General features: G+C 38.4%; 1 protein-coding gene across 2 annotated transcripts in view; it reads right to left on the reverse strand.

Moving 5' to 3' along the window:
- GABRA1 (gamma-aminobutyric acid type A receptor alpha1 subunit) overlaps positions 1-22,894 on the reverse strand; it is a 60,743-nt gene that overhangs the window by 9,125 nt on the left and 28,724 nt on the right. For both annotated transcript variants that reach the window (XM_019534882.1, XM_019534883.1), the window contains 3 exons: positions 20,727-20,809; positions 16,340-16,483; positions 4,386-4,538 (listed from right to left, as the gene is read on the reverse strand). In XM_019534882.1, the coding sequence (XP_019390427.1) occupies positions 4,386-4,538; positions 16,340-16,483; positions 20,727-20,809 (380 nt within the window). The remainder of the gene's footprint in view (positions 1-4,385; positions 4,539-16,339; positions 16,484-20,726; positions 20,810-22,894) is intronic.

Consider the following 22,894-nt stretch of genomic DNA (forward strand, 5'->3'; position numbering starts at 1 on the left):
CAAATTACTTTCTTTTATGCAACAAAATAAAGATAAAGCCACGTGCAAAGTTTAGGTATTTTTCCACTGGACATTTTTCACTCTAAGGTTGCTACAGTGCCATAAGATATTTTTCATAAAGCTGAAGTACAGTAATCATTTTTAATACTAATGTGTTCATTGCTAATGGACTGACAGGCATAAGCAAAACAGAGGTTCATCCTAAAATATGCTATGTTGCATGTTGTGATACATTTACATTTATATGAGGTGTTGTTTTGTTCAGGTTTCAGGGCCACCACAGGTTCCTGGAAACACGAAAGAGGTTAGATAAGAAGCATGGTAATGTAATATGCATTTCTAGTAGCAGAGCTTCATAGCTGCTGATCAACATTTTTCCTTAATGAGCCATGGAGCTTCCAATGAAGGTAGACGGATTATATTTATATCACATAGCTTACAGATTTTTGAAAGTGCAAACTAGACATTTATATTGAATCACATGTTCACAAGTAACCTTGACAACTACAATGTCATATATTAAATCTCTGCTGCAGTTTATTCCACTGTACTGAATGCTAGGAAGAATATTTAGTGGTTTGAAAAGGGTTGCTAACAAACAATACAGACATATGTGTGGGGACACACACACAGACATACACGCACACACACTAGTGAAAATATATTGAATATTGGTGCCTATTGGGGATGTGGTTTCTATTCCCTAAGGGAAAATCTAAGCTATTCTTCCACTTACCACTAATGAGCTTTGTTGCCATTATGTAGTAAATCCTCTTTTGCTGCAATTTGTGTTGTTTTGTAATGGTAGAAGTAGGCTATAAATACATAAGCTATGCTGCTTCTATATGGCTGCAAGGACGTCAGTGTTCACTTGAAATATTTTGAGACTTATCTTTTTTCAATGTCTTTAGAAAAGTCAAAAAATCAAAAAGTAATTCTACACTCAATATAAACCTGCCGCATTTACATCTTCCCACACTTGCAAAAGGAATTTTCAATTGGTCAGTTGCAGTTCGAGCAACGTGAAAGGGACTGGGTTATACTGGAGAAATCTCACTTCACATTTTTCCTAATCAAGAGTTTATTCTGAGGGCGTTTTCTTAATTTTGTACATGAATTGGGTTAAAAGTTCCAAGGCATGTTCTAGTTAGCATGCACGTGTGTGTGTGCACGTGTGTGTCAGTGTCAGCGTGCCCGCAAACCAAGTGTATCACATGCCCAGAAGAGACATCGCATTAGTTAAACCTGGTTTGTCCAACATCTGTATAAGTCGGGCACTTCAGTGGGGCTTTTTGGGTGCTTTTTTTTTTTGGTTGAACTAATATCTGCTTCTTTTGGTAAATTGCTGTTTTGAGGCTGTTTTCTTCATGTCTGTCGGTGCCACCAGAGGCTAAAATCAAGTATAAATTGTATCAGTTTAGAGTTTCTTAGATTCACCTCTAAGATTGTAATGTAGGCACTAAAACTTTGGTCACTGATTTCAATAGAAGCATTGGACCTTGAAGATGAGATGTTTGCAAAGACTCTACAAATCGAGCTCAACCTTAAGACTGGGAATCTTAAAGGGGGAAGGAGAGAATAGGTCAAATAGGATAGCATTCAGTTTGCGAGAGCAAAACTGTTAGCTCAAAATCAGACCAAACTAGATCAGTTAAAAGGTCCATCTTGTAAACAGAAGATCCTGGCATTGAATTCTAGTGATGTCTGAGGAACTGAGCTGTGTGTTTCTTTGACATGCTCTGCATGCCTTTGTTTATTGAGGTTGCAGATTAGGAAGAAATTTGAAACCACTAGGGATGTTAGCACTGAAAAGAATTACCTAAAGAGGTTATGGAATGTTTTGTCCTTGGAAAATGCCAACTAGGTTAAATTTCTTTGGGATAGTTTAGATGGGGATGATCCTGACTTAAGCAAGGTGTTGTACTTCATGCCCTCTTAAGACTTCTTCCAGCCCCATTTTTCTGTGATTCTAATTAAATAATAACTATATACAACATAAGAATATAAACATTGCCATTTATTGGGTCAGACCATAGGTACATCTTGCCCAGCATCCTGTGTCACACAGTGGCAGACAGTGGATGCTTAAAAGGAGAGTGAACTGGGTATGTCGAAGGCTTTTTTCTGGAGCACAGTCTGGAGCACAAGTCTGCTGGAGCACAGTAATTACCACACCCCAGGAGACCCGATTAATCGAGTCTGCTCCAACAGGCTGTAATTACAGCATGTTGGAGAAGCCTCGCTGCATATGTGTAAGTGCCCCTAGTTCCCATGTTTAACAGCTATTGATGCTGCTTTTTCCAAGAATTTATCCAGTGCTTCTTTGAATCTTCACTGTCAGCTTCCACAACATCTGGTGACAATGAGTTCCACATTTTCATTACACGCTGTTTGAAAAAAGAACTCCATTTGGTTCAACTTACTTCTAATTTCATTTTGTTTCACTTAGTCTTCTGTATTGTGAAAGGGTAAATAATAAATCCCTATTTCCTTTCTCTTCACAATTTAGTATTTTCTAAACCCTTAACTTGTCTCCCCTCAAGTGTCCCCCTGAACTGAGTAGGCCTAGCCTCTTTAGTCGCTCCTCGTATGGAAGCCCCGCCATACCACTTATCATCTTTGTTGCCCTTCTCCAGTCTCCTATATCCTTTTTGAAGCGAGGGCACCAGAACCAGGCACAGTATTCAAGGTGTGGGCACACCATGGATTTATAAAGGAGCATGATGATTCTTTCCATTTTATTGACTATTCCACTCTTAATAGCTCCTAACATTTTGTTTGCCTTTTTGATGACAGCTGAGCACTGAGCAGATGTTTTTAGAGAACTGGCTACAATGACACCCAGCTCTCTAGCCTGTGTGGTAATAGCTGATGTAGAACCCATCATAGTGTACATATAGTTCAGGCTATTTCTGCCCAGGTACATCACTGTACACTTATCTAAATTGAATTGTATCTGCCACTTATTTGCCAATTCACTCCATGGTGCCAGATCTTTCTGTAGTTCCTCACGGTATGTCATCATCTTTACCACTTTGAATAGTTTGTGTCCTGGGCAGATTTGGCCACCTTGCTGCTCACCCCCTTTTCCAGATATTTTATGAATATTTGAAACAGCACTTGTCCCAACACAGATCCTTGGAGACCCTACTGTTTACTACTTTCCACCCTAAAAACTTCCCATTTATACTCACTCTTTGATTTCTATCTTTGAACTAATTTCTGATCCATGAGTGAATGTTCCCTGTAATCCCATGACTATGTAACTTACTTAAGAGCCTCTGACAGAAGACTTTGTCAAAGGCTTTTTGGAAGTCCAGATATACTATGTCAGCTGGATTACCTTGATCCACCTCCTTATTGATATCCTAAAACAACTCTAGTAGATTGATGAGGTATGGTTTACCTCTAAGAAAGCCATGTTGACTCCTCTTCACCAAGCTGTGTTCATCCAAGTGTTGAAAAATTCTTTTTTAAATTATTGTTTCTACAAGTTTTCCAGGAGCAGAAGATATGCTCACTTTCCTGTAGTTCACTACTTCCCCTCTAATTTTTTTTTTTAATATGGGAGTCACACTAGCAACCCTCCAGTCCTCTGGTATTGAGGCTGATTTTAGTCTTATGTTGCACACTGCAGTTAGGAGTTCAGCAGTTTCCAATCTGAACTCCTTCAGGGCCCTAGGGTAAAGGCCCTCGGGTCTTGGTGATTTGCTACTGTTTAGTTTATCAGTTTCCTCTATGACCTCATCTACTGAAACCTCAATTTGGGTCAGCTCCACTGACTTGTCCCTAGAGAGGAGTGGATCTGGTGACAGAATGTCCATAACATCCTCCAATGTGACGACAGAAGCAAAGCATGCATTTAATTTCTCACCAGTGGCCCTGTCATCCTTTGGTGCCTTTTTTATAGGCTGATCATCCAAAGGCCCAGCTGACTCCCTCATAAGTCTTCTGTTTCTAATATAATTAAAGAACTTTTTTGGAAAATCTCAGCCAAAATCTGCTTCAGCCATTTTATTCAATGTCAATACAAATCCTCTCTTACTTTGACAACTTTACATTGCAACTTTACTTCACTATTATATAAGCCAACCCCTCTTGTATGTTCCTTTACATTTTTATACAAGTAGAAATGGTCTGAGATTCTTTAGGTTTAAAACCAGTTTAGGATTCTGTTATTCTGTTCCTTTTTTTATTCTTTCAGCCATCAATTAAATAGATTAGACCTTAAAAATAATCTGTTGAGACAACTTCAAAATGAAACATATTTCTCATAACGTTGTATACTTCCAGTCCTGTTCTCCAGTGACACATGAGATTTGCCATGAGTGTGTCTCCATATTTTACTTATCTGGATCTGGACAAAGTTTGCATATTTTACTTACCAAATACAGTTCTTGCTGGAACAGATTCTCTGTTAAGCCAGAAGGAGACCTGGGACAAAATCACTGTCATGATGCATGGTAGATAAGTCTGAATGACAAAATAACCAATCTTTCTCTTTAAATGGAAGTGGGTAGTCATTACAACATATTCTCCTGAAAAACAGTGAAAATAAGAGACTATGAAACTTTTTCCCAAACATGCAAATCAAAATCTGTTTCCAAATTTTTGCATCGGTAATGCTTGTTATTATCATTCTTGTCTGACATTATTTTTTTAAAAATTAGAAATATCCAGGCATGAAGAAAATTTTGAATAAAGGCTATTTAAAAGTTCAAAAAATCTAAAATTGCATAGGAGAAGAATAACTAAATTTCTAGGCTTTCATCTCAAATCCAACTGAACTGGGTATTGAAAAAAGATAATATTAACTGATGTTCTTTGTGAAGGTGTGATCTCAGCCGAGTTGCTGCATAAACTGGAAAACCATCATAATTGACACCTGCATAGATTATATTCATAGCTTATAGTCGGGCAGATATTTAAAAGTTGTTCTTTCAGACTGAGATGGTTATGTTTTCATTACTAATACTTGTATTATGCCTGTTCTGAAGGCTAAGCATTTCAGAACTATTAATTTAGTACCTTACTATAATGATGCTCTCCAGTAAAATAAATGTTTTTTGAACAGTACAGAAGTCTGCCCCTAATATTCACTTTTTTGATGTTGCAGAGAGAGAAAGAATCAGCATTCCTGTGAAGTTGTTTACTATTCAAAGAGCTTTAGGCATTTATATCATTCAATATACATCTGCAATCAGAATACAGAAAAAAACTTCATTTTCACTGTGCTGTTTACAAACATTTTGAAAAACAATATTCACAAAAGATTGGAAAAACTATTAATGTGACATTATATTTAATGTGGATTGACTTGCGATACAATAGGCAATAGTTTAGAAAAGTAGCAGGTGGATTTGAAACTGAATGAAAATCTGTGGCTAAATTAGAGAAGACGCATGAAATTAAATTACTATGATTTTCATTTTAAAATATAGACAACTGGCAACAGAGAATTGCACTGGTAAAGAAAAATCCTAAATTGGATTGAAAAAGTATGTCTAGACATTTACTGCTTATGCACCAAGCATGTCAAATGCCCTTTTCTCTAATTCACAGGCTAGAAGAACATTCATTTGAACCTTCATGCTCAACAGATAACCCTGAGGGAAGCTTATAATAAGATGTGGAAATATTCAGGATACATTCCAATATAAAATATATAAGATAAAAAAAGACAGTGGTGGCAGGTGGTGGTGATGGGGTGGCCAATTTTAAATGGAGAGATGTGGCATTCTTTCACTGAAATGTATGGCAGCAGTCACTACATCTATTGACAACTGTCAATTGAAATTAACAGCAATTCCTTTATAATTCCAAGATTTTGAATGGTTTATAATTCAATCACCTGCTTGCCAGAGGGTGAAACTTCAAATAACACTTAAGCAATCTTATTTTTATCCAAAAAAAAAAAATCTGTTTGACCAGATTAATTCTCTGATTCACAAAAGCCTTTAAACATATATTCCAATCTAAGCATTTGCTTAAATCCTGGAAAGATATAGCATATTGGTTCATACCACAGTGGTTCATGCACAATTCATACTTTTAAAAACTATTTTAGCATGCTTCACAAAATATGACTCAGAATTTTTGCAATTGTGTTGATAAATAATGTCTATTTTATATGTCAACTACTTTTCATTATACTTGTTACAGGACAGCTAAACTAATTTAACCATCCTATTTCATGTTGACATTAAATTATGTCTTTTTCTAAATGGTTAAAGAACACATACGTGTTATTCATATATTTCTGAAGAGACTTCAGTATCTAAACTCCTCTGAACTCTGAGACCATTTGTGCCTGATTCAGAACATTTCAGATGGCTGTTGCTGTCAATATGGACTATATCAAAATCCTAGTTTCAAACATCTCCAAATAGGAGAAAAGATCTAATTCAGATCCAAAGATACACTTCATTTCTCAGGTCAATTTCTAGTAATTAATAGCTAAATATTCTTCTAGTATAAAACCACATAGTTCTTCAGTGAAACATGATGGATGGTCAATAAAAGCTACTTCAGAGCTATTACCCTATTCTCTGGGGGGGGTGTTCAATAAATAGAAGTTATCAAAAAGTTATATAAAACAAGAATGCTTTGCAATCCCACGGGACAAGAGAGGAACAGAGTTTTAATTAGAATTTTGCATTTTCTGTTGTAGGTGGAAATCAGCCATTTCCTAGCCTTTAAATCACAATATTTTAGGTTTAATATTTATGCAGAGTAACCCACTAGGAAAAAATGTTATCTGGAAACCTGTCCTCTCAGCATATGCACAAAGCATAAAGAAATAAGAATATAACACTTAGTGAGTACAATTACTGCTGATTTTTCCCTGCAAAACAATATTTTCAAGGTGGAAAAATAATTTCCATATAAATGGAAACTCATAGGTGTCCTTTAAGGATTTCTTCTCTTTTTAGGAAACCTTGCAGAAAAGGGGCATTTTAAAGGAACTTACCAATTGTTGAGGAATGACAGTAGTTCTATGTAAAACTGAAGAATGAAAAATGTTCAAGTGACTCTTCTTCTGATTAAACATGGTACTGGTAGCAGTAGTAATAATTGTTTATAGGTAACATTTGCCAAGCCAGTCTTGTAGTGACAGCTCCATGTAAGACAAATGATAATGATATGGGCTGATTCCTCCCTGGCCATTACAGAATAGTCATAATACGTATGGGACACGTAGTTTTTTTTAAGTGGTGACCTCAGCAAACCACATTCTGTGAACAGTTTGGAAGTTATCACTATCTTTTTTTATGCCTGCCAGTTGAGGAAAAAAGATCAAAAAAGCCTTCAATCTGGTATCCCATGATCACTTCTTGGCACAACTAGCCAACTGCGGCCTCGGGTCCACCACAATCCACTGGCTGGGGAATTGGTTCCGTGGTCGGACCCAGAGGGCGGTGGTTGATGGAAGTCAATTGTCATGGTACCCTGTGACCAGTGGGGTCCCACAAGGCTCTGTCCTTTGACCTGTTTTGTTCAACATCTTCATTAATGATATGTACATTGGAGTCAGAAGCAGACTGGCCAAGTTCACCTATGATACCGAACTCTGGGGTAAAGCATCCACACCTGAGGACAGGAGGGCAATCCAGGCTGACCATGACAGGCTCAAGAAATGGGAGGACAAGAACCTGATGGTATTTAACATGGAAAAATGCAAAGTTCTCCACCTTGGGAGAAAAAACCTGCAGCATCCTTATAGGCTCGGCAGTGCTACACTGGTTAGCACTATGGATGAAAGGGACTTGGGGGTCATGATTGACCACAAGATGAATATGAGCCTTCAATGTGATGCTGTGGCCAGTAAAGCAAACAAAACGCTGGCTTGCATCCATAGATGCTTCTTAAGCAAATCCCAGGACATCATTCTCCTGTTGTACTTTGCCTTGGTGAGGCCGCAGCTGGAGTACTGCGTCCAGTTTTGGGCTCCTCAATTCAAAAAGGATGTGGAGAAGCTTGAGAGAGTCCAGAGGAGAGCCACGCGCATGATCAGAGGTCAGGAAAACAGACCTTACAATGACAGGCTGAGAGCTATGGGACTCTTTAGCCTGAAAAAGTGCAGTCTCAGGGGCAATCTGATGGCCACGTATAAGTTTATCAGGGGTATTCAGCAGGATCTGGGGGGACAACTGTTCACCAAAGCACCACAAGGGATGACAAGGTCAAATGGTTATAAACTTCAGTAAGACCATTTCAGGCTGGACATAAGGAAGAATTTCTTCACTGTCCGAGCCCCCAAGGTCTAGAGTAGCCTGCCACCGGAGGTGGTTCATGCACCTACATTGAACACCTTCAAAAGACATTTGGATGCTTATCTTGCCAGGATCCTATGACCCCAGCTGACTTCCTGCCCCTTGGGCAGGGGGCTGAACTCAGTGATCTTCTGAGGTACCTTCCAGCCCTAATGTCTATGAAATCTATGAAATGGCTTGGTCAAATATATACACACTTTATATTTTTGCTTGTAGTGATACAATTTCTGATAAATTTAGCAATTTCAAGGAAATCATGATTTCATAGAGTACACACAAGCATTACATTTCAACTGGTGGAATCACAGTTCTACTGGCTGAAATTACTCTGTGGACAGGCAGTCAGGTGCAGATCCAAGGGAAGTGTAGTAGGGAAGTTGCACCTCCCTTTGTTTCTCCCAACTTTAACAACAGCTACCTTAGAGGGGAAGCTGCATTTCTATTTATAGATTGCAAGACCTCGGGGGATCATCAGGTCCAGCCCCACTGCACCAGGCAGGAAAGACAACTGGGAGTCAGGTGACCCCAGCAAGGTGACTGTCAGTCTTCTCCTGAAGATTTCCAGGGTATGCAATTGCACCACCTCTGGAGGGAGTCTATTCCACACTCTAGACACCCTGACTGTTAAGAAGTTTTTCCTAACGTTGAGCCTGAAATGGTCTTTCATGAGTTTGGCCATTACTCCTGGTTTTTCCCAACAGTTGTTTACTGAACCCTTGATGTATGCCCCGATGTAGCTGTAAGTTATTATTAAGTCCCCTCTCATCCTTCTCTTTTTCAGGCTGAAGAGTCCCAGTTCCCTCAGCTTTTCCTCATATGGCTTGCCATACAAGTCTCTGATCATATGGGTGGACCTTCTCTGGATTCTCTTGAGCTTTACCACATCCTTGTTGAAGTGTGGTGCCCAGTATTGGATGCAATATTCCAGCTGTGGGCTCACCAATCCCAAGTACAGTGGAAGAATCACTTCCCTGGTTTTGCTGGAGATACATCGATTGATGCATGCCAAAGTATTATTTGCCCTGTTGGCTACAGTGTCATACTACCAGCTTATATTCATACTGTGGTCTATTATTATCTCCAGGTAACTTTCATTCGTGGTGGTGGTCAGTTTGGCATTGCCAAGCCTGTAGGTGTGTGGATGTATTTTTGTCCCCAGGTAGAGCACTTTACATTTCTCAACACTGAACTTCATTTGATTCCAACCTGTCCAACTTGCTAGCCTGTCTAACCTATCTTCAAGCGTGACCACGCTTCCCCATAACTTGGTGTCATCCGTGAACTTGGCCAGTGAACTCTTCACCCCCACATCCAAATCATTCAGGCAGTGCTGAGGGAGTCACTTGACTTCATGACTCATTGACCTTTACATGAATCCTGCTAATCTTTCTTAACTTCACAGATGTTAAAGGCCCTCTCTTCTTTTTAGTGGTCTTGACATTCCACTATTCAAATTATCCTTTCTTCTGCAATTTTGCTGTCTGATGGCCATTCTTGATAATGTCCCTCTTCTATTTCACAGCACTGAAGACTGTTTTTAGCTCTAGCTAAAATTTTTAACTCAGGTATTGTACTATTAACTCCAGTGTAGAAATGACTGACGCTGAAATATTGAAGGTACTCTCAATATACTCAAGAAGACTAGATTTTGTTTTATGAATCTGAATAAGAGATGTATATGTAGCTATAATGACTACAGGACTAATGAAACAATATCTTTTTACTATGTTTTGTCTAGTTTGGGCTTTTTAAACAATCTAGAAAATAATCTTTATTGGAATAATCTCAACCAATTATAAAGGAATTAATTTCAATGGACAGTTGGCAATGAAACTTAATCTAAAAATAATTTAGAAAATTAGTGCATATTCCAATAAAGTTATATTTGTTGTTTGCTCTGATGTTAAACTTCATAATGTAGCACTAGACCTCTAGCATATATGTAAAGCTTTAAGTTTCTTTTTAACCAGAGAATAATGTGTGTTGCTTTTTATGTCACTCTGTGACATATTCTGCACCCCCCCTCGCCCTTTTCAAAATCCTGCATCTACCTATGCAAGCATTCAAAAGACTTCAACCAGTTAAATACCTGATGTGCTGAGCCTCTACATTGTGTCAGACTAGGTCAAAGTCTTAATTGATTGGGGTTCAAGCATTTGAATGAATGCATTCATACATACTCCTGCTACTCCATGCTCCACACTGTATAGCATACTCCTTCTGTTTAGATATGCTATCGCAAAAAACTCTCCAAGATCTTTATTGCTTCAAATGTTCTCACAAACTTTCATGAAAGCCAGCTTTCCTCATTTCTGATACAGAAGCTAGAGATCATTTTTAGTTCCTTTTCCTTTGTGTCAAACCATTCATTTCATATGATTCTAATGGGAAAGCATTTGAATACTTCTCATTAAATGTGCTTTTACACCTTGAAATGAGGATCTATCAAAGGTCAGGGAAATTTGCAAGACACATACTTGGGGGTTTCCAAGAAAAATTCTGTAGCAACAAGCTATTTTTTCATGAGATATTGGCATTCCCCCAATTGAGTGGGATAAGGGAAAACTGATTATCAACCCCTTTTGAGTGGTTTTTGCAGTATTGTTTTCTACAGGACAGATACCAAGCAGAAAAGGTTCCACTGGATGGTCTTTTATGAGACATGATTTTGTAAACAACATATTTATTTCTTTTACAACTGTATTTTTATCCCATATTAATCTAAGTAGATTCTATTTTATGCATAAGATTACAGCCAGGGAGATGACTCAAATGACTTGTTATTAGAATGAGATAACTTGCATTTTTTCTTTTGCAATGTTTCTGCATCTATACAATCATGTGTCTTTATTCTATCAGGTATTTACTGTACAGATATATGTATAGCTATTTAAGAGCTAGTGTAGGAGGAAGTAGAAAAAAAGTGGGATGTTGCAAAAAGAAAGAAAGAAGCAAGGGCAACTAAAATAAAAATCAGTTTCCTTATACTTATGCATCAGAATGATGAGTTGTTTTTCATATACCCTAGAACTGGCTTCAGCATAGTTGTTTAAAGATTTATTATTTCTGTTTCTTAATCAGTTACATGGTATTTCTTGTCCAGGCATCTGATAGTCATAATCTATATCTGTATTAAATACGTGGCTTAAATATCTTTCCAGGATTCCGACAACTTATATGCCATGGGTCAGGAAAGGCCCAAATAACCTAAATAAGGAGGGGAAACAAATAAAATTCCTTCCTTCCAAAAGAGAAACCTACATTTGTCATATTTGTCAGTATTGCTGTATTGTGAGAAATGCTTATTCAGGCAGAGTAGCTCAAATCACAGGGCACTTTTACATATGTTCCAGGGGTGGGGGGGAGCTGCTCTAATTAAAGTGCCACCACATCTTGTGTATCGGTGTCCCCATGCTTAAGGTAAATGAGCTTTAGTTCAAGCACCCCCGCTGCCATTTTTAAACATGGAGATGTTGACATATGAGATTCAGGAGGCTGCTGGAGAGCAGTAATTGCCATGCTCACACTGGAATTCCAGCATGTCATGTTCTTTTAAGTAATGATTAAGGTCACAGTGGACATGTCTATACATGCAATTAATATGGCTGAATAAACTCTGGTGCAGTTTGCACTGGAGTTTATTGTTTGCATGCACCACATTTTCATGTGGGCTTGGGACCTCACCATGTTTTATAGTTTCATAGTTTCTAGGGTCGGAAAGGACCTGAGTAGGTCATCTAGTCCGACTCCCTGCCATGGCAGGAAAGAGTAGTGGAGGTCAAATGACCCCAGCAAGGTGTACATCTAGCCTCTTCTTAAAGATCCCCAGGGTAGGAGCCTGCGCCACTTCTCTTGGAAGTTGGTTCCAGATCCCAGCCACCCTGCCCGTTGAGCCAGGTCAGAGCAGCCCTGGCTGACAGGGAGCTCTGGGGTCAGCCTTCCAGCCCGGGGCTGCTCCAACCCAGCTCAATGTGCTGTGGAGGGGCTGGCTGGGGCATGAGGGTGCTCCAGTGGAGGACTAGCTGGCAGGCAGTCCCCACACTGAATTATTCTCATGCCCCAACCACCCGCATCAGCATCTACATGTGTATTGCACTGCAGTAAATAACTGCCATAGGATAAATTTGTCTGACAGTACTACTCTACAGTGAAGTTAATTAGTATACTCCATTCTAATAGCACCACACATGTACATGATGATATTTTACTGCAGACCTAATTAGTCAAATCCACAGTAAAGGTCTCATGTGGATGCACCCAGTAAGCACTTTCAGTACCTGTGGGTTCAAAGCCTAAAGTCTGAATAATTTTCCACTCACTGCACTGAGAGCTTTCCTGATTAAAGTAAAATGTGAGTATTTACACCCTATTACATCTACACTAATATCCAAACCTTTTCTGCAGAATGTGGAGAAGTTAGTCATTTCTATAGCACCATCCTTCTCTTGCAAGACCCTTCAATAATATCACTGGACAAGAATTTGGTCAAGAGACAGATGTTGGGACTAGGAATGCATCATTCACACTGGGGAATGCGCAGAAAATGGAAGGCTATGGAACTACAGAATACTTTTTTGTGAGAGTTCCCAGGGAGAAACGTGGTGGAATTTTAAACCCCATAACTCATTATGCTGTTTGAAAAACAGAGGGGTACTAGGACATCTTAGAGAAGACCTGAATACACAGGATTTCTACAGAAATGATCTCATCTTTATTCCCAAGATCCAAAAGACCGAAGCAGATAGGTTTCTTCCCTTTACCAGCAACAGGCATTCTTGAATTCCTGCTAGGTAAAGAAATCCAGATAAAACTCCATAAAGCAGTTGCACAGGGGTTTCCTCTTCTAGATTCCCTGCTTAAGTCAGCTTTAGAGGTGAAGGCAGTACAACCTAGAATAGAAACCCCAGAATCTGGTCCACATTTTTCTCTTCTATTGACCTTTAACATAAGCATATTGGGTAAAATTCCTGCCTTAGAAGTCATTGGAAAGTTTCCACTGCCTTCAGAAAAACTGGGTTTTTATGCCTTGCATATTTTCCCATGAACTACCATGCACACCTTAGGCACTCAATAAAAAAATAACTTATAAATATATTTCTAGTTGTGTTAATTTTATTCATGTGTCACTGCACACTTTAACTCCTTATTTCTGCACCCCAAGCTATCTCATCCTTAATAACATTAACAAAGCAATATGATTTTGAGGAATAACAAAGTTTAAATTTGCTTTTTAGATTTCTACAGAGAGAAACTCTACAAGATCTTTTTTCCTGTACAGAAATAGTTGACCTTACAGGTCTGTCCATAAAATCACTCTTTAATAGCTACTACAAGTCTGCATTTTAGGGTTCACTATCAATGAACCCGCTCTCTTTGAAATGTTTCTTCATTCCATAAATAACATAGAAAAAGGTGTTTTAATCCTCCAGATGTAAATGCAGTAGTGTTTTTGAATCACTGGTTCAGTCACAAATAGTGTAGTGGGGCTACTTCCCCTAATGGAGTGCTTCTTTCTGGTCTATTGAACATTCATTCCTGTCAACAGCATGAGTGCTTGTTGATGGCCAACCCTCAGCTATTACTTCTCTGAATACATAATGCTCTTTTAAAAATAGATGCAATTTATTTAGTTGGCTATTTGAAATAGAAAAAGCAAATTATCAGTCCAGCTCAGAAATACTGCCCATTGTGATTTTTTTTTGTCCGTACTGAACTGCAAATAATTTTGAAGTCAAACCAGCAGAGCAGATTTACATATCTGTAAGCACCACCAGAAATAAAACTATTTTGCACTTATCCATAATAAGTTCCATTAGAGCTTTAAAACATTAATGAATTTGGTATTGAGGCACATAGACATAAGTAACTTCCCCACAGACAAAGAATTACAGTTGCGGTAGAGCCTGGAATTGAACCTACACCTCCTGACTCACAGGCCTGTTCCTTAACTCCAGGTCTATTCTTCTAACATGAAGTATGTGGGTCCATTACAAAAGGACTTAAGATCTGTAAATCCAACATATGAATGTTCAAATGAAGTTATGCTTGCAATATTTTGGACCATAAGTATCTATTTGAGAAGGTAATTATGAGATTTCAGAAACATATACCTCAACATATAAATGCCTAAAATTCATATTCTGGCATCAGTCTTTAAACCTATTCTTATAATTGAAACTTACCGTATTTGTTCCAATATAAGACAGCCCTAAATATAAGTTGAGCCCCCTATAACTAAATTCAATATATGGAAAATTTATAAATGTGTTATAATTTTCCAGGTATAGAATGTGATTATCAAAGGTTTGTCTTGAATTTATCCCCTGCCCACTGCTACAGGGAAAATAAATGTGGGGAAGGAGTGTTCCTCTTGGCTTCTGCCCCACCCCAGTTCTTGCCCCTGCAGCATCGCCCCCCCACCCCCAGGGCACAGACACCCTGTCAGAACCTGCTCTTCCTAAGCACATGGAAGTAAAGGGAAAATTTGAAAACACTGATTTTGAAATAAACATGCCTATACTAATTTGCATATCAGTAAAGTACTATAGGTACCCATAGACTAAGTTCATCAAGAATTGATGCATTCTACCTCTTTTGAAACTGCTACAAGTTTTAGCACAGGTACTCCATAAACATACTTTTAAGTAGCACTTTTGTACCTGCTTGAATATAGTACTAACTGGGTGCATCTACACATACACTCTACTGCAAAGTTGACTGATTAGCTATGCAGTAAAGAATCCCTGTCCACATGTGGTATTAGGGTGTAGTAAATTAATTAACTCCACCATAATATAGTAGTGCCAGGGACAGTACTATCTTCTGGCAGAGTAACTAAGGGAAACAAAATGCAAGTGTAGATGGCTGGGCCCTGCAATTTATCATTCTTATGCCCCAGCCAGCCCCTCCATTGCCTGACACCACCACCCAGACCCTGGGGTTGACCCCCTGAGCCTGCTGCCAGCCCAGACCTTGTCCCAGCTCACAGCTGCACTTGGGAGCAGCTGACTCTGGTTCAAACTACTCCAAAGGTTATTGTATCACATTAATGTCATGTGTAGATACACCTACTGTTTGTGATATTAGTCCAAAGCCAAAAGGCTCAGTTCATTGTGCTGGGCCCCACCAGAGTGTTTCAAGCCATGGTGACCCTCTCTACAAAGGATCCATGTGCTAATTAGTCCCCCACTCATAGGGGACTATGTTCTTATCACTGGGAGTCCTGGGATCCTGCAAAAATGTATATGCAGATGAGGCACAGAGTAATCTGGTCCAGCTCCACCTCATGGAGGGCAGGGCCACACTAATCATATGTGACAGGCTGAGATGGGGGATGACAGAGGGATTTTGGGTGAACTGTTTGCAGACCCATTTGGTGAAGTTTTCCAGACATTAAAGGTTGGCAAAGAAACAGGAATCACTGGAAAAAGGGAAAGAAAGCATAGCTCAGCTGTGGGAGTGAAGAGATAGTCTAAATGTATTAATTGCAGTGGTTCACCATGACTTGAAAAAAAGTCAGTGTTGAGGGGGGCTGAGCACAAACAGCACTACCAAATATCTTATTCAGATAGACTGTATTAATATGTCCTTGTGGTAGGTTCCTATTAGTATGTTTATTCAACATGGACCATGTGTTTAGAGTAATGCTCAGTATTGGCTGCATTTAATCAGTTTCATAGTTGGTTTCCATTACTGAGTACATACTACTTTTCATAGCAGCTTAATGATAGATAACAGGGTTTTTCATATGCAAATATGAGTGCCTTTTTTTCCCCATTCTGGCTGGGGTGGGAAGGGGGAAGACCTATTTTATACTTAAGTAAATGTGGGAATTAATTTTAAATGCATTCTAAAATCTTTATATGTGTTCATTTTGATATTCAGTTCAATCATGAATATAGCTACTGTACAAGGACCTACTGCTATTTGAGATTACAGGGTCTGCCTATTAAGAAACACTCTCAAGAAACACACTGTATCTCCTAGTGTGTAACAATTTTAACAGTTAAAAGTAACTTATTAATGTAAACCCTTTTTTCCCCACAGGACAATGATTGATTATATACCTGTACTGGACTGTACAATTCCAGAGTCCACAGTTTGCCCCAGGAGGTCATATTGGTTCAATCGAGAACCATCATCAGCCACAACCACAGATTTTGCAGGTTCTCGTGTCCATTCATACACCACTTCTGCCCTGGTATAGGCATCTAGTATAAAAGAAAAACATTTCATGTCCCAGCTATTCATGTTACTGCAAAGATAGTGCAAACCCTTTCATGTCTGACAGGATGAGATCAATCTATTCCACATCTTATTCTTACCAGTGCAAAGGCTGAGTAATCCATCTTTATACAATAGCACAATGAAAGTATAGCACATGGAATCTGGATTACCTAACTTCAAAGTATTCGGTGGGCCATAGATATTTTCCTGCCTTCTAGCCAATGGTAAGAAACAACAGCTCCAATCCTTTGATCCGAAATACAATCTACTTTGTCCTACTGGAACCAAGTATACCTTCTCCAGCTCAGCCTCACTGGCCTTTTTCTTCACCATCATCTACCAACCACTGTACCACTCAGCCTGCTTCATAAAGCTTAAGTGGCACAAAGACTATCTCTGAAGTGGTCTGTGCTTCAATGAATGTATAACCCGATGGGTCCATTTTTCTACAGAGGTATTGCTGGAAGGAGGTGAATGTGCTTTTCTTTGCTCACACTTATCTACAACTTTTACAAGCCAGACAAAGCAAAAAAAAAGCTTGTCAATTCACCGTAGACTTTGTCTTTTCTTCCCAATTCTACTTATAGACGTGCTCCAGGAGGTGGGTAGAAGAGGGGTTCTTTAATAAGTGGAGCTCAAAGAGCCATGCTCATTAAAGCTCCTGGAACACCATGTGTATCAGTGTCCCCACGCTGAAAAATGGTGGTGGGGCGCTTAGAACTAAACCTCATTGAACAAGCTTTAAAGTGCCCTGCCACCATTTTTCAGCAGGGGGCACTGATACAAATTCACAGAAGTTTAGGGCTGGAAGGAACCTTATGAGATCATTGGGTCCAGCCCCCCTGGGGTCACCCATCACTTCTAGCATATTATTCTTTGGCCTCAAGGAATTAGGACATTTAATGTGAGACCTTGTCTTACATTGAAAGCATGAAACAAACAAAAGAGCATAAGTATCTTATTTAGCTGTCCTGATTTGTAGGCTAAGAGTTTACTATATCAGTTTGTGAGATGTACATAGAAACTGGGGAGATAGAATTGGGTTGAGAACAGGATTTCAAAACAGCTGAAAACTATAAATTCCATTGGAAGTCATTGGATTTGTCAGTGCTCAGTTTTTTTGCAATCAGTTTGACTAGTTATGTAACTATAGACTGTCAGCTTTGGTTTGACATTCATGTTGTGGATTTTCCCTCCCAGCTACAAGTTCAGGTGCTGTATGAGTTGTAATATTTACCTTCTGCTCATGCTATCACTGTGTGTTTTCTGAAGTGACCTTGAACTATATGGGTGGAAGATGCGAACTAAAATGATAATCAGATTCTACTGGATAGAGGTAAGGAGAACATCTGCCTTTCTGTTATTGTTCTTGCCAACATATGGCTTTTTGTTGTTCCAAAAGCTTCTTTAGCATTTGTTACACAGAGCTTCAATAAACTGGAACATCCTCCAGCTTAAGCTGATATGCTGGCAAGTTGTTTCAGACTTGGAGCTGGGTCAAGCATTTACTGGCCTTGACAATGTGGTCATAGTCCATGGAATATGTGTGGCATGTGTCTGGTATGAGGCCCTTCTAGAATCAGCTCCAGCAAATGATAAATAATAGTATAAGAATAGGAAAAACTCCTTTCCAGTGCAATTCAATACAGGCAGTCCTGGACAGCTTCGGTCTTGTTGTGCCATTAGTGATAACCATGTGATTTTAGACTATTGAGTGTTTTTTGTGACAATGATAAATCTCTATTCAGGCTGATACTCCCTTAGGGCCATTCAGACAAATTGTGCAATTTACTCAAATTATGCAGTGTGTCAGGGACCCATGAGCATTGAAATACAATCCTTATCTAGAGACAGACAACTAAGTATCAGGCCTAACCTCCCTTTGTCATATGAAAATCTCAAAACAGAAAACCATTGCCATCTTTTACCTAAATGAATGTGTTAACTCATTATTTTTCCAAATAAAAATGAAATGGAGGTGATACCATGGCAAAAGATTTTTGATATTCCTAGGTAACCTAAAGAGTGACCAACATGTGTGACAAGAGCAGTCTCTGCATGTGGTACACAAAAGATCCGGACTGGGGGTGCGTGGTAGCGGGAGAGGACAAATAGCTCAGCAGCAGGTAGAGGAGAAAGGGGTAAGAGTGGCACAGAGGAAACGTGTAAGGTTAATTTGTATTATGCTTGCCAAAAAGGTTGGCCCCCAGTGAAAAGAATACTGAAAGTAAATGAAAAGTAAGATGATGCACCATTAATGGTTTCTGACCTGGATACTTAAAATAAGGCTTGGGTGTCAGCCAGATAAACAGAAATGGTTTGATAGACTCAGTGATTAAGAAAGAAGGCTTTACCTAGAACTATGAGTTTTCTACCTGGCTATGTGAACTTGAGTTTCCACAAATTAAATAATTTTTGTAGACTCACAAGGCTCCAGTTAATATACACATTGTGACTGACAGCTGTACAAAAAAATTGCCAAGACTGCTATTACAGGTCTCTTACACACTTAGCATGTGTGTGTACTGTGTGTTTATGGTAATACATTTCTGGTGAGGGAGCTCTTAAACATACCAATCAACATGACATTTGGCCCTGATTAGTTTAAATAATTCATTAGCCCTACTTATTCAAGTCAAGAGTAAAACTTCCATTGATTTCAGTGCAGGGTCAGCCCCCAAGTCCTTATTTAGTGTATTTTAAAAGGAGTCTTATATGCACTGGCATTCAAAATAGGAAACAAAAAAACAGTTCTTGAGGGATAACTAATGCATCCAAGTGCCACTATAATGTGGGATTTTTTTTTTTAATTTTATGAATTAAATGTATGTGTGTATGAAATGCGCACATGTGCACATATGTGATATTTTATATATTTCTATATATTAACATTATCTGCTTTGCTTTCAAACCTTATTTTTAATAGCCATTAGGATTTCCTTTCCCAGCTGTTTGTGGTAGTTGTTCAAGTAAATGTGGAAAACCAAGAAATTTGTGAAGCAAGAACACCCTAACCCTGATTTACCTAACAAAATTGAAAGAGATTACTTCAGTTCACAATGTTTGTTTCTTGTCTATTCCCCGAACCATCACAATAATTACAATGCTGCAACATAACTGAAAAAAAGCTTGGCATTCAAGCAGATAATATTCCGGTCAGCTGCACTTTTCATTTTCAAAAGTGTTTTATACCCTGAATCCCAAAACTACACAAAATCTTATGCAAAAGATTGGCACCTCTTTAAAAACAAAAGATCAGCCCTTTCTCATAGTAAATATATGGCTATACAGAGCTAAGTAAATTATCCTGTTGTCTGATACCCAGTAAGGAAAAAAATGGGTGTTTTTGTTGACTGTTAAAATAGATCAAGTCACTAAGTATCTATTATCAGTGAAATGACCCATTTCTACTAGAAAAACAAACAACCACTGAGGAAACCAAGTTGTACCCTATTACATTTGCATTCATTTTCCTTCTCTTTTCATGTTGGACCAGCCAAAGTTGATGACCTTGGTTCTTTTCTTCTTCCAAATGCCTTCTCACAAGGCATGCTTTTTCATTATTTCTAATTAAATTGTTAAGATACATATATTTATCTTTAAGTGAATGCTAGGTTTGCTAGTTGATTGTGTTGTTTGAAATAAAGCCCTATTAAAATCAATGGCAAAACTCTTATCAGTGGGTTAGAATTTTACCCTCTGAGTTGGCTAAACTAAACTGAAAATACTTCAGCAGTGGTACTTCGGTTTGTTTTATAAGGTTGCCTACAGAAATGCCATAAAATCATAATTTAAAATTATATTTTGGTAATTCTACTTTGTCGGCAGACTTTTACAAAAGTCACATGGATAGTTGAGAACCATAGAAAACAATGGATTTGTATTTAGTTGTAAAATGTGCAAAGTTTGGAGAGGGAGTCATTTTCACTTGAATCAGTTCCTCTGACAAGGGTCTATGCTACTTGTCTCACTAGTTTTTTAATTAAAATCAATTACATTAAAGCTTAATGAAGGGTTCAGTAATACCATATTGTAACACAATTTTCTATATCTTTGGAATGTAGCCATTTCCCCCTTTCTGTAGGGTGTAGGCATGATGGTAATCCATTTAAATTGCAAAGGTGATAAAAACACAAGACTTAAGGCATTTATTTTATTTGATTTGATGTGATATACTACTGTAGTGTGACCTTAACAAGGAAAAAGCTTAGTTAAAAATAAACTTACAGCTTCCAAATTTCAAGGGGCAGGCATGTGCATCCATAGGAAAGTCTTCTAAATGCATTGGACATTCTGCTCTCACTGTCAGCCTACACAGATGAATGCAAAAAAAAAATGTTTTATTCTAGTGTTACAGAGCAAGCATACAAAATCATGTAAAATATGTAAAGGCATCCATAATAAATAAACCATGCATTTTTCTGTATGATTGATAAGAGGCATCCAGATAAATGTCACATTCTCAAGCTTGAAGGAGGTTGTTTGCAATACAATATCATTTGCAAAATGGAATCTACTGTCATCAGTCTTGGTATAAATGTTTGCTCAATTCTAGATATTGCTTATTTAGCCAATACTGTCCATAATTTTTGTAATAATTTGGGGCCTATTTCTATATATTTCCCACAGAATTCTTGTTGTCTTATCAAAGGAGTGAGTACGAGGACAATAATGGACAAAACACTAAAACTTCTATGTAATATCTTCTTTAATAACTATGTGTTATGGTGTCTAGCTATTGGCATCAACTGTTGGAAAACAGGTCACCTTTTCATATCAATGATGATATAAAATATGAATCTACCATACATCCAATATGGTTAATGAAGTGTGTTCTATTGATGTCAATGGGCATTGGATTAGATGTGGGTCCTCCTAAAGATATATTTCTGTTTAATAATGAACCTCATCAATGTGTTAAAGCAAATGCTGCATGGAAGATGGGAATCCAGGAAGAAAGAATTTGTAATTTAGGTTTAAAACTGATTTCCAAAGAAACAAAACTTTTGAAAAATATTGTATTTACCAATCCACAGTAAAGTTGAATGTCTGAAAATCTGATTGTTAAGATGCAAAGAACATAAAAGTTATGTTAACCAGCATCATACAAGCTGGCATGCTCAATTAACTGGCACGCCAGCTTGTAAGGTAAAGTGAAACCGGAAGTGCCCACTGTGGCACATCTGGTTTCTTCAAGTCCGAGCCCCCACAGACTGGGGGCAAAACACGCTGTGCAGGGCTGTGCGGGGCCTACCTTTCTGTCCCATGGGGCCCACAGGGGGGCAGCAATGCTGCGGGAGGGGTGGAGGGATGCCCCACATGCGACAGGAGAAGCAGTGGCCCGGGCCGCTCAACTAACCAGCATATTTTGTTATCTAGCATCCCCCAGGAATAATAGATCCCCCAGGATAATAGAGCTTTTACTGTATTTACCTCTAATTCTTTAGATTCATTTCACCCCTTTAAAAGGCATATTTTCAGAATGTTCAGTACTGCTTCACTAAAAATATACGAGTGCTAATGTCAACCCAACTGAATATAAGACTCATGTATTACAGTCTAATCTGAGTGTAAGGATCTAAATAAATCCTCTTTACAGAAAGTTATAAAACCAAATAACGTTCCCAGCCACTAAAGAACCATCAGAGAAACAACACCAATACCACAAAACATTCCAACCTCACAATCAATGAAGCTGAAGCAACCAGTCAACCCTCAAAAATTATCAATATCTCCACGTACACACTTACCAAAGCTGAAAAATCTGTCCTCTCTAAAGGCCTTATTTTCTGTCTGGAAAAATACCCTAATAAGATACTACAATGTGGAGAGCTAGAAGAATTTTTCCGATGCCTCCGTCTCAAGGAATATTTCCACAACCAAAATGAATCCACTTTCAACAACACTTCATCCTGTGACAACACAGAGGAAAAGATTAACACCAAAAAATCTGAAAAATTATCAGATTGGACACCTCACAATGCACAAAATTCAAACCTTGACCTCTATATTGACTGCTTCAAAAAAAGAATGTACAATGAAATAAAAACAAAAACCACTATAACAACCTCTCCTTCTCAGAGAGAAGGGCCATAGAATCTCTAAGATCCAACCACCAAATAGTAATAAAACCATATAAAGGAAGAGCTATAGTTATCCTTAACTGAGAAGACTACATAAAAAGAGCCAACAGACAACTCTCTGACGCTACCTACTATGAAAACCTGGAGGAAGATTCAACTCCCCTTTTAACCTTAAAACTCAAAACTACCATCACATCATTTCCATCTGAACTACAAGAAAATCTATGCAACTTGATTCCCACACTATCCAATCCAGGGAATTTTTACATGCCCCCTAAAATCCACATACAAGGGAACCCAGGCAGACCTATA

The sequence above is a fragment of the Crocodylus porosus genome, unplaced genomic scaffold, assembly GCF_001723895.1.
Source record: "Crocodylus porosus isolate Cpor-Errol unplaced genomic scaffold, CroPor_comp1, whole genome shotgun sequence".
In the NCBI taxonomy this organism is placed as follows: Eukaryota; Metazoa; Chordata; order Crocodylia; family Crocodylidae; genus Crocodylus; species Crocodylus porosus.